This window comes from Sinocyclocheilus rhinocerous, unplaced genomic scaffold, assembly GCF_001515625.1.
Source record: "Sinocyclocheilus rhinocerous isolate Xijiao unplaced genomic scaffold, SAMN03320098_v1.1 scaffold1074, whole genome shotgun sequence".
NCBI lineage: Eukaryota > Metazoa > Chordata > Actinopteri > Cypriniformes > Cyprinidae > Sinocyclocheilus > Sinocyclocheilus rhinocerous.
In genome coordinates this window covers 1-12,359 of record NW_015642525.1, presented here as the reverse complement: position 1 = coordinate 12,359, position 12,359 = coordinate 1, and the positions used below count along the sequence as shown (strand labels likewise).

The 12,359-nt window shown below is 35.8% G+C and overlaps 1 protein-coding gene across 1 annotated transcript in view; it reads left to right on the top strand.

Moving 5' to 3' along the window:
• LOC107756039 (serine/threonine-protein kinase PAK 7-like) overlaps positions 1-7,383 on the top strand; it is a 14,248-nt gene extending 6,865 nt beyond the window's left edge. The window contains exons 2-4 of the mRNA XM_016573015.1: positions 3,636-3,825; positions 6,685-6,729; positions 7,339-7,383. Of these exons, the coding sequence (XP_016428501.1) occupies positions 3,637-3,825; positions 6,685-6,729; positions 7,339-7,383 (279 nt within the window). The 5' untranslated portion in view covers position 3,636. The remainder of the gene's footprint in view (positions 1-3,635; positions 3,826-6,684; positions 6,730-7,338) is intronic.
• Positions 7,384-12,359: the final 4,976 nt, after the last annotated feature.

Here is a 12,359-nt window from a genome sequence, read left to right as displayed (position 1 = left end):
CAGAAAAAACATGTTTACAGCCTGGTTCAAAAAATGATTTTGGTCTATATAGCTAATTTTGCCCTTCATGACAACTGTGAGGGGGGTGAATTTGTTTATAACTCATCCGTGTAAATTATATTAAGCCTTAAAGCTCTGCATAATTAAGGGCGTGGCCACTTGAGTGACAGGTGGATTGCCGCTGCTGTCACCACCGTTATTTACCCAATAGTATTTCAACACCCCGGGTTGCCAGTTAGCGGCAAATGCAGTGAATAGCAGCTATGGAAGCCAGTGAATGTACTGGTCAGAGATCATAGATTCTACCTGACCTAAAAAGCATCGCCATCCATTTAAAAGCTGTATAAAAGGTGGATAAATCAACTCAATGACTTCTAGTGTAAGTCACGTAAGTCCTGTTGCCTTTCCTCGATCTGGCAACCCAGGTGAGAGTGAGTCTGAGGAGGAGCAGGAGAAAGGATTCTCTTCAGTATTATGCATTGGGACTGCAGTACCCATTTCAACCACTAGCTGTCAGTATTACATGCTGCACCTTTAGTCATTGTTTAATTAAAACAGTAGTGATGCCCAGAAATGAAAATAATGAACTCAAAAGTAACTTTGCAACTACATGCCAACTAGCAGTCATTAGAGTATTAGTAGAGTGTCTGCTTAATATCTGCTAACACTTTATTTGGATGGGTCCACAACATACAACATACTGACTGTCAACTTATTCTACTAACCCTAAACCTAACCTAACAGTCTACTCTGAGAGTTATTAGTACACATGTAGTTGCAAATTAATGAGAATTAGTTGACATGTAGTTGCAAAGTTACTTATAGTTAGTATTATGTCCAAAGTGGACAATCAAAATAAAGTGTAACCAGGTGTGTGTGTGTGTGTGTGAGTGAGTGTGTGTGTGTGTGTGTGCAGTATATAGGCCAAACACTGTGAGTGAACGAGTGTTGACGTGCTGCACTCCGGGCGAGTTACCCACGGCAGATGGGTTATATGCAATTAAACCGCGGTAAAAATAGCTGAATGCTGTATGAAGGAGCAGAAGAGCAGATACTGAGCATGATTACAACACTGATGATGATGATGATGATGATGATGAAAGAGACAGGAAATGATCTTCAGTAAATCACACGTGTCCTGATCATGTGATGTCACTGATGGGAGCTGCTGCAGGGGCTGATGGGATTATTTACCCATAAACCCCCACCGCATGCCAAGGTTAAAATGAAGTCGTGTTCTTCTGCTGTAACAGATGTTAGCTTGAGTTTTTGCAATATTACAAGTCCGTCAGCTCTCCTATGAAATATTATAAATTTTTCCCCCTGAACTCCATTTGTAATGTTAGTCATCTAAATGCGTTTTTTCCCAACTTTATTATTTTTTTCTTTTTAATTTTTTATTCTTCTCTTTTTTTTTAATCTCATTTATTCATTAGTTGTGGTTGGTGGGTGGGGTCCTCTGAAGTGTGCAGATGCCGTCTTAATGAGCGCTTACAGGCGTGTTCTGTGTGTGATGAAGATGAAGATGAGGAAGATCTGAAGCACGTTCATGTGTGTGTTGGGCGTCTGTGAGAGCTGCACACGGCACAGTCACAGATCAGATCTCAAGCTGTATTTGTTCAGTTCTGCAATGCGGAAAACGTGGACGGAATTGTGGAATCCAGTCATAAAAATGGAATTTACTGTATAACACGGAATGTCACAGAGTTTGCTAAATTTTGGATGGGTAAGTCAAAAGTAGGTCAGTACAGTTAAATCAAAACATGATATGGACTAGTTTCTGTGAATATTAAGCTGCAAATATACAATTTAAATATGAATCCTGTGTGTTCTGCGTGCCTCTGTATGAATGAATGAATGTTTCTGTTTGAATGTTTCGTTGCACGCATGTGGCGTGGTGTTTTCAGCGTCTGCCGCCTCAGTATATGAGTACATGAACATATAAACATAATGCTCTGAGAGTCATTTCATGAGCATTTTACCATTTATTTTGAGTAAAACTATTGTCATATCATATATCAGCAAAAACCTAAAGGTCTTCACAGCAACCCGTGAATAAAATTCAGTTTAACTTGAAGAAATTGTGACAGAAATATATTACTTAATGTAATGATAGTACACATGGGTGTGTGTGTGTGGTGCGCGTGTGCGTGCGCGTGTGTGTGTGTGCGAGTGTGTGTGCGTGTGAGTGTGTGAGTGTGTGTGTGTTTGTGTGTGAGTGTGAGTGTGAGTGTGTGTGTGTGTGTGTGTGAGTGTGAGTGTGTGTGTGTGTGTTAGGGCTGCAACTAATGATTATTTTGATAATCGATTAGTTGGCTGATTATTTTTTTGATTAATCGGATAAAAAGCCTTTATTTTTTTATTGACTAAATACGCTATTCCACATGCTGCCCAATCCTTCAGACAGACGTGCCAACTGAATGCTATAAACATACTGTATGTTGAATTATTCACTGAATATATCTATAGCTATGCTATACATTATGTGCAAAAAGAGTTATAAAGCACAGTTTAAATAGAGAGTTTAAATAGACAAATGGACAAAGGACAGTTTAAATCCTTACACTAAAAATGGAGATAAAAATGAAGATAATAAAGAAAAACTCAAACTCAGTGCTAACAGATGAGAGGAATGTTCTGCATGAACACACATTCACTCTGAATACATTAACCTGTTACTGTCATTTCTTTATTCTGTAAATATAAGGAATGTCTTAAATGTGACCCTGGACCACAAAACCAGTCATAAAGGTCAACTTTTTACGCATCTATTAAAGTGCCTGACAGGACGAGCCATGTTAAACATTATGCTAATGCATTAGCTTGACGTTTAAAAATAAAGCATTCGCATGTTTTGGGCAGCTTGGATCACGCACCTTTCCTGAAGCAGCTCACTCTGTTTCCTCCACTATTAGATTCATTTAGATCCATTTCGTCCATAGAAAATAATTATTCAGTGTGTAATTTGACACGGTGGGCAGACGCGAGTAATCGATAATGACATTCGTTGTCGATGATTTTCATTATTGATTTTATTGATTAGTTGTTGCAGGGTGTGTATCAGTGTCCAAATGAAACAGAAGCTCATTGTCGATGCTTTAGTAGATGTTTCTCTCTGCTGCAGTGCATCATGGGTAATCTCCCATACCGTCTCACTGCACACACAGTTAAGCGGGTCCAGATCTGACGCTTCAGAGGCGTAACGGTTCGAGACAAACATGAGGGAAACTCACGCTGGTTATTTATAGATTCAGAGCTGTAAGTGCTACTGAAAGGCCTTCTGGGATATCTGAGGAGTTTCCATTAGACAAAAACATCATCCGCTGCTCCAGAAATATCCCAGCAGTCCACACGCACTATAGTGTGTGTGTGTAAAGGTGTGTGTGTGTGTAAAGGTGTGTGTGTGTGTAAAGGTGTGTGTGTGAGAGAGAGAGAGAGAGAGACTATTGTACTCCTGAATCAGTATAAATAAAGAACAGTCAGACACACAGATCAATGACATAAAGCTGCTGGAACATGAAGAACAAACATAATTAAAAAGATATTTGTCCAAACTGTGTGAGATTATTTTGATGTAACTATGGTCTGTTTTCTGGAATCAGTTTGATGGCGGTCGTGTCTCTGTGGTTTCTCAGGATGTTTGGGAAGAAGAAAAAGCGTCTGGAGATCTCGGCTCCGTCTAACTTCGAGCACCGCGTCCACACCGGCTTCGACCCGCAGCAGCAGAAGTTCACCGGCCTGCCGCAGCAATGGCAGAGTCTGCTGGCCGACACGGCCAACCGGCCCAAGCCCATGGTGGACCCCTCCTACATCACGCCCATGAAGGTACTTCCTGTTCCTGCGGCTCACTTCCTGTGCCGGCAGCTCTCGTCCTCCCTCACTGGTTCGTTTCTTTAGTTTAATCAGTGACGATTATCAGAGTACATGGGCCCTGCTCCAAAACCCCAAATATAAATCATAAAGCAGCGCACATGCTTCATGGAGGAACCAATCCCAGAATGCACTGCAGCAAGCTCAGTGCAAACAAAAAGGATTTAAGATGACAGATGAAATCAGAAAAACACAGGTGAGTTTAATGCCTATAACAATAACGCTAACTTTATTGAAATCAAGTTTAGTTTCTTGTGTAGAGTTGCTGTTTATGTTGAGTGTCTGAATTCAAACCGGGGCTGCAAGGGAAACATTCAGAGAAAAACTGTAAAAACATATCAAAATTAATAAATATGTATAAATGTGATTAAAATAAATAAAACAAAAACATTAAAATGTAATTAAAATTAATACAGATAAATGTGATTAAACTAAATAAAATAATTTATTAATCAAAGGGAGATTTTAAATAAATAAAACGTGATTCAAATAAATAAAAAAAATGAGATTTAAAATAAATTAATAAAAATGTGATTCAAATAAATAGCTAAATAAAATGACATTTAAAATAAATAAAAATGTGATTAAATAAATGAGATGATACAATGAAAATAATAATACAATGAAAATAAAAAATGAATAAAAATTTGATTTTAAACAAACAAAATAAAAAATAAACATTAAATTAAATAAAATTAATAAGATTAAAATAAATAAATAATGAGGTTTAGAATAAAAAAGTGATTAAAATAAATAAACAAACATATTTAAATTAATAAGCAAATCATTAGATTTAAATAAATAAAATTGTGATTAATTAAAAGTTTAATATAAAGTAAATAAAAGTTGATTACGATAAATAAATGGAAATAACTAAATAAATAATACATCTAACAATGCAGTAGTATAATGAGTAGGAAAAAATTTAATTTCTTCATAGAAACTCTTTTTTTCTTTTTTCTAAATAATATTTTGACGCATATCAGTTTTTCACAGTATAAAAGCTATAGCTGTAAATTGTAGGATGTTTGGGGTTCTGTGGCGTGTAAATGATTGAACCAGCCGGAGACCAGAGCTGCTGTACTGACCCGCTGAACAGAGCCGTGTTACTGCTGCTTCACCAGCTTAACCAGCACTAACCACGGCTCTTCTGTGATGTGTTGATGTGTGTGTGTTTGGGTTAAAGCCGCTCTGTCTCCTCTCTCCTCGTCTCCTGTCTGCGTCCAGTGTCTCTGCAGACCATCATCAGAGTCTTAGACAATAACACATCCATTCCTGTAGCTCGTCTGATGACGCTGGCGACGCTGCAGTCACGGGTTTGAGTCCCTGAACACACGTGTCAATATTACGCTGGTCTCAGCTCTATGGTTCTAATTCAGACATAATTCACCCAGAAGTCAAGCGTCTGTCATCATTCGCTCACCATCATGTCTTCGTGTGCTGAACTGAAGGAGAATCTAAAGATCACCATGACTGTCAAACTCTGACAAGAACAAAATAAACGTTAACGCTCCGTATAAGTATCGTGGAGGTCGTTCATAAGGTCTGAGTTCTTTCTATACTTTCATGGTGTGTTAATGGTGTTTTGTCTGCTTTGGAGCTCGGCAGTCGTGATCTCGATGAGCTGTTGATGTGAAGATTCATCAGATTTTCTCATGTGACTTTAATTCAGTTCAGCATGTGACTCTGGAGCAACACGAAGAGTAAATAATGAAGCTGAAGATACCTTTTGTTTTTTCCAAAATTCCATTTTATTTTTTAACCAAGTTCTGTTTTATTTTTTCCCAAATTGTTTTATTTTTAACCTGATACTATTTTATCTTTATTTTTTATTTTTTTCAAATTCTATTTTACTTTTTTAACAAATTCTGTTTTATTTTCCCCAAATTCCATTTTATTTTTTAACCAAGTTCTGTTTTATTTATTCCCAAATTGTTTTATTTTTAACCTAATACCATTTTATCTTTTTCTTAACCCAAATTCTATTTTACTTTTTTATCAAATTCTGTTTTATTTTTTCCTCAAATTCCATTTAAGTTTTTAAGCAAGTTCTGTTTTATTTTTTTCCAAATGGTTTTATTTTTAACCTAATACAGTTTTATTGAATTTTTTTAACCAAATTCAATTTATTTATTTTTTTTACAAATTCTTTTATTTTTCCCCCCAAATTCCATTTTATTTTTAACCAAGTTCTGTTTTATTTGTTCCCAAATTGTTTTATTTTTAACCTAATACAATTATATATTTTTATTATTATTATTTATTTATTTATTTTTAACAAAATTCTATTTTATTTTTTGTAACAAATTCTGTTTTATTTCCCCCAAATTCCATTTTATTTTTAGTTAAATTCTATTTCATTTTTCCCAAATTCCATTTTATTTTTTAAACTAAATTCTGTTTTATTGTTTCCCAAAATACCATCCATCCATCAATTCATTCATTCATTAATTTATTAAAATTATTATTATTTTATTTTAATTTTAGTTTTTAGTTTTTACCAAATTCCAAATTCCATTTTTTTCCATTTTAATTTTTCTGGATTCCATTTTTTCCTATTTTAATTTTTCTCGATTCTGAATTTTTATAATGAAAAAGCATGGTTAATTCATTGAAATCTTGAACATATACAATTTAACAACAGTTTAACAAGTAAAAAAAAATAACAACAAAAATGACATTTTCAGTGTAATTCCATTTCCATTTCAAATGTGATTAGTGTGGTGAAGGCACTGGACGCAGGAGGCCTCGGCGCAGCAGGAGATATCTCTGAAGAGGGATACACGGATATTAATTCTCTTGCTCTCTTCACAGATATCTCCCAAGAAAGTCCGGTTGGCTGAATCGCCGTTGCGAAAAGTATGCCCTCTATCCTTGCTTCTCTCTCTCTCTCGCCTCGTTTCTTTTCTCCTTCTCCACTTTTGGTCTTTATTTCCGCTCTTCATTGGCCACATGCACTTCTGCTCATGAGTGTATGACATACACTACCAGTCAAAGGTTTTTGAACAGTAAGACTTTTAATGTTTTTTAAAGAATTCTCGTCTGCTCACCAAGCCATTTATTTGATCCAAAATACAGCCAAAGCAGGAAAACTTTGAAATATTTTTACTATTTAAAACAGCTGTTTTCTATTTGAATATATTTTAAAATGTAATTTATTCCTGTGATTTCAAAGCTGAATTTCTAGCATCATTACCCCAGTCACATGATCCCTCAGAAATCATTCTAATATTCTGATTTGCTGCGGTGTTTGGGGCCGAATGCATGAGAGACGCTGTAGATGCAGAAGTGCATGATCGCAGGATAGACAGACGAGTGTGGAGCCGATCCGATTCATAAAGCCTTTATGAATGCTGCGTGACGTCATACGGCTCGATCGGAGTCATTTCCATCTGCTGGCATGAATCATAACATCTGTTCTGAAGTGTTTATGCTGCATGTGTTAATATAACATACATGTGACACCAGACTGATGAAGACCTGAGAAGACATCTTCTAATGCTCCTGGAATAAGCTTATTTAATGCCATTTCTTATTTTGGTGAAATATGAGCAGGATGTGTTCCTGTCATTAGATTCAGATACAATACTTGATTTTTTTATTCTGATATTGTCAGCATGCAAGACGATCTAACTGCATTGAAAACAGTTCATTTGAAGTTAAATTACACCAGAAGTGTTTTAAGTCCAGACACGACAGGCAAAAAACATTTTCATGCTCAGTTTAGAGATTTTTGTCTGTTGTCTCTTCTTTCAGTCTAGTGGAAACTAAATATCCCAAATCTACATTTAAGTGTTTATTTCATTGCACTTTATCTATTTGTGTCTGTAGATTTCAATCCTTATAGAGTTTTTGCTCTTACAAACACCAAACTTTATTCCTCTCTATATTCCAAAGGGTTGTTCATATTTCATTCACACTGATTTATACAACTTTTCACTCCTAAAACATGGTGAAAATATGTTTGTTTTTTGTCTGTTGACAGTGTTTTCTGATTTATGGAGTGATAAAAAGAGAAATCCCCTCCGGAATAACCTTTAACTCTGATGTGACAACAAAATCAAAGAAGAATTATGAACCAATGTTCAGCTTTCAGTTCTTAACTAGGGATGTCTCGAGCCGATCTCAAGGATCGGTATTGGGACCGATCAAGCATTTTTTTAGCTGATCGTATCGGCTCTCTCTTTAGCCGATCCTTGTTTTATGTCAGCTGTCACGCCGGTGTCATGCAGTAGGAGGCAGTATGCACCTTTAAGTTAAATGTTTTTTCAGTTTTTTTCACGTCACACAATTTCTGAAAGCTGACACTCAAACAGCAGAAGCATGCTCCAAATCTGCAAAACCATACACTGATTCTCAGCCTTTCAAATTCTTTTAATTTGGTGTTTGTTTTTAACAAGTCTCCGCCAGCTCATGGTTGTGGTTGCCAGATTTCAGTTTAATCCCCCAATCGGACTCTCTGCTTGCGGTCCAGTGTGGCTTGTGTTAGTTTGCTGATGCTCTCTGGTTATCAGTGTCAGGTGGACCAGTTCACTGCGTGAGTCACTGGGGTTTAGTCGGTGTATTTTTAGAAACGCTTGCGTTGGCTTATTGGCAGGCCGTGTGTGTGTCAGTAACCATCGCCCCGTGCTTTACAAGACTCAACAGCTGGACGTTCTGCATGTGTTCGGCTGAACGGGCGTCTCGCGTGAAATCAGTTTCTTCTGCTTGTCTGATGGACCTTCCATGTTGTGTGCGCCGCTGTCAGACCGTGGTGTGCTGAAGAGCATGCGGTTGTTGCAGAGCTCAAGTTAATGCAGATGTCACGTCTCAGAACAGTTCTGTGCCTGGAGTGTCATTGGAGTTGGAGCCGGTCGCATCAAGTGAAGGGAGAGTCTGCTGCAGGTCCATGCGTTATGAGCGCAGTTATTGCGCGGCAGTGAGCGAGCGTTTTCAATTCATTCCTATGGAAGTTGAGCATAAACGCTCACGCGGTTCATTGTGGGATTGAAAGCGGCGCAGAGAAAGGGTTGAGAGCGTTAAAAAGGTTGGGCATTCCTCGACTTTATGCAAATATCGAGTGAAAAACAGCGGGCGACAACCAATCGCTGTGAACAGCAGGCAAGGCAAGATTTTGACGCATGTTTCCGAGTGGATTACGGAGCTGAAATCACTTGTCGTTGACAAAGTCATTTGTGACCCTGGAGCACAAAACCAGTCATAAGGGTCAGTTTTGTGAAATTGAGACTTATGGATCATCTGAAAGCTGAATAAATAATCTTTCCATTGATGTATGGTTTGTTAGGATAGGACAATATTTGGCTGAGATACAACTATTTGAAAATCTGGAATCTGAGCGTGCAAAAAAATCTAAATATTGAGAAAATCATCTTTAAAGTTGTCCAAATGAAGTTCTTAGCAATGCATATTACTAATCAAACATTAAGTTTTGATATATTTACGGTAGGAAATTTACAAAATATGTTCATGGAACATGATCTTTACTTAATATCCTAATGATTTTTGGCATAAAAGAAAAATGTATAATTTTGACCCATACAATGTATTGTTGGCTATTGCTACAAATATACCCCAGCGACTTAACACTGCTTTTGTGCTGCAGGGACACATATGTTTTATTTAGGGCTGTCTCTATAGGCTACGTTTCATCATTTTGAATTTTAGGTTGTACTTAGATATTGGCAATAGTGTTTAGCAAACTGGGTGTAAACGTTGTTTTCAGATTGGTGCTCCACACGCTCAAAGCAGTGTTGCTGTAGCGAGCGCAGATTAGAGGCTGTAGAAACGCACCGTTAGATCCAGATGATCAGGCCTCGGGACGGGACGAGAGCGGCGGACAGACAGACGGAGCTTCCCAGCCGAAAACACTCACAGGTGCGGCGCAGCTCATCCATCACTGCTTTCAATCAGGTCCTTCACTCAGAACCTCCACGGCTCGTTCCTGCTCAAGCCTGTTTATCATTCATGTGCTTGTGTTCTACATCCACGAGGCTTTATTGTAAAAGTGAATATCACACTGCAGAAAATGATTCTCTTACTGAGTATTTTGTCTTGTTTTCTAGTATAAATATCTAAACATTCTTGAATCAAGATACATTTACTGTACAAGTGAAATGACTCAAGATATTAAGTCTTGTTTTCTAAAAAAAAAAAAAAAATTTTGTTTGAAAATGTAGCAACATTTTTTGCTTAAAACAAGCAAAAATGTATCTGCCAGTGGGGTAAGAAACATAATCTTAATTCAAAGCTAAACAAGATTATTTTTCTTACCCCACTGGCAGATACATTTTTGCTTGTTTTAAGAAAAAACTAACAACATTTTGATATTTTTTTTTTACGGAAAAAAAAACAAGACAATATCTTGTCATTTTACTTGTACAGTAAATGCATCTTGATTCAAGAATGTTTAGATATTTATGCTAGAAAACAAGACAGAAATACTAAGTAAGAGAATCATTTTTTTTGCAATGTAGATTGCCAGAAATCTGCTCTAGTCGAGATCAGACACACTTCAGCTTCATTATATCAGGGTTTCTGTGGGTCTTAACAAGTCTTACTCACCCTTCCACAAATTAAGGCCTTAACTAAAGGTATTAAATTGGAGCATAAAGTCTTTAATTCATAAAGTCACTGCATTAAATGTTGCAGGAACCACAAAAAGTGAATCTCTTCCTCAGTATTTTTGTCTTGTTTTCTAAACATCCTTAAATCAAGACACATTTATTGGAGATGCAAAATGAAGATAATTTCTGAGAAATTAAACAAAATGAAGTGTTTATGATTAAAACGAGAACAAATATCTGCCGATTTTGAATGAATTTGATTCCACTGGCAGATATTTGTTCTTGTTTTAATCAAACTCACTTCATTTTGATCAGTTTCTCAGAAAGCAAGACTTATCTCATGTCATTTTGTTTCTCCAGTAAATGTATCTTGATTTAAGAATCTTTATACATTTGCACTTTTTTATTGATTATTTGTAAAATGAATTGAAATGTAATGGAGATCTGTAGGAAGTTGTTTTTCAAACTTGAAGCGTCGGATTAGGTTTAGTTTATTCCTACAATTTTCTGTCTTAAAACGTTTTAAATTTACTTGCAGAAACCCTGCATTTATAATTGATTACACTGCAAAAAATGATTCACTTACTTGGTATTGTTGTCTTGTTTTCTAGTATAAATATCAAAACATTATTGAATCATGATGATTTTACTGTAAGGGGTTGCAATCAATTTATTTGAGCTACATTTAAATAAACAAATTTAGTTGGCTAACTTTCAACACGTAGCTAAAATAAATTGTTTGCAACCACTTGCCTTAAAAAAATTTGTATCATTTTTTTCAGTGTACAAGTAAAATGACTTAAGATATTATGTCTTGTTTTCTGTAAAAAAAAAAAAAAAAATCAAAATTTTGTTAGTTTTTGCTTAAAACAAACAAAAATATCTGCCAATGAGGCAAGAAAAATAATCTTGTAGACCCTTTGAATTAAGATTCTTTTTCTTACTTCATTGGCAGATATTTTTGTTTGTTTTAAGCAAAAACTAACAAAATTTTGATAATTTTTTTCAAAAACAAGACTTAAAATCTTTAATAATTTCACTTGTACAGTAAATGCATCTTGATTCAAGAATGTTTAGATATTTATACTAGAACACAAGAATAATTTTTTGCAGTGTATTTACAAAATGAAATGTAAATGAACAGTTGAAAGTCATCGTGATATTTTTAACCATGTTTTGAAATGTTGATATTATCAAACTGATTTGTGTCATTTGATCAAACTGGACGAATGAAAGATTACTGTACTGACGTCTCCAGCCTCGTGCGTTCAGTTTTCTGTGTTATTGTCTCTACTCAGTGTTGATTCTGATGTTATTTGACGTTCAGTGAGAGGATCTGGACGTTTAAACGTTTTATGAATCTGTCCTCTTATAGTGACTGATAGATGTGCGTTATTGATAATTCTCACGCTTGTGAACAGTATGGAAGGATGAATGATAGAGACTGAAAAAATAATCTTAAAGCTTTTATATAATGCATTATAAAAGTATTTTAATGCTTTAATTATGCCTTGTAATGCACCTCATAATTAATTCTGTGATCCTATGAATAATCAGTATAATGCATTATAACACTTATCGATTCATAGTTATTTCTTTAGAAGATAAAACACATGACAAGCAACCAATTTCAGATGTGACAAGGAGTCTTTAAATATTATAATACATTTTAACTCTGGTTACAATTATTTATTTAAAGATATAATGCATTACAGTGTGCATCTTGGATATCTTCATAATGCATTAAACATAAGGGCTTTAAGTAAAGTGTTACTGAAACATCCATGGTTTTAGAAGAGGAATTGATTCTTTTAAAGAACACATGATCGCTGTGGTTCTGGAGATCAGGGATAGATGTAGCGTGCAGAAGCCCTGGGTCAGATCATAGCGTGTGTTTCTCTGGATTATATTTGTCTGTGTGTGTGT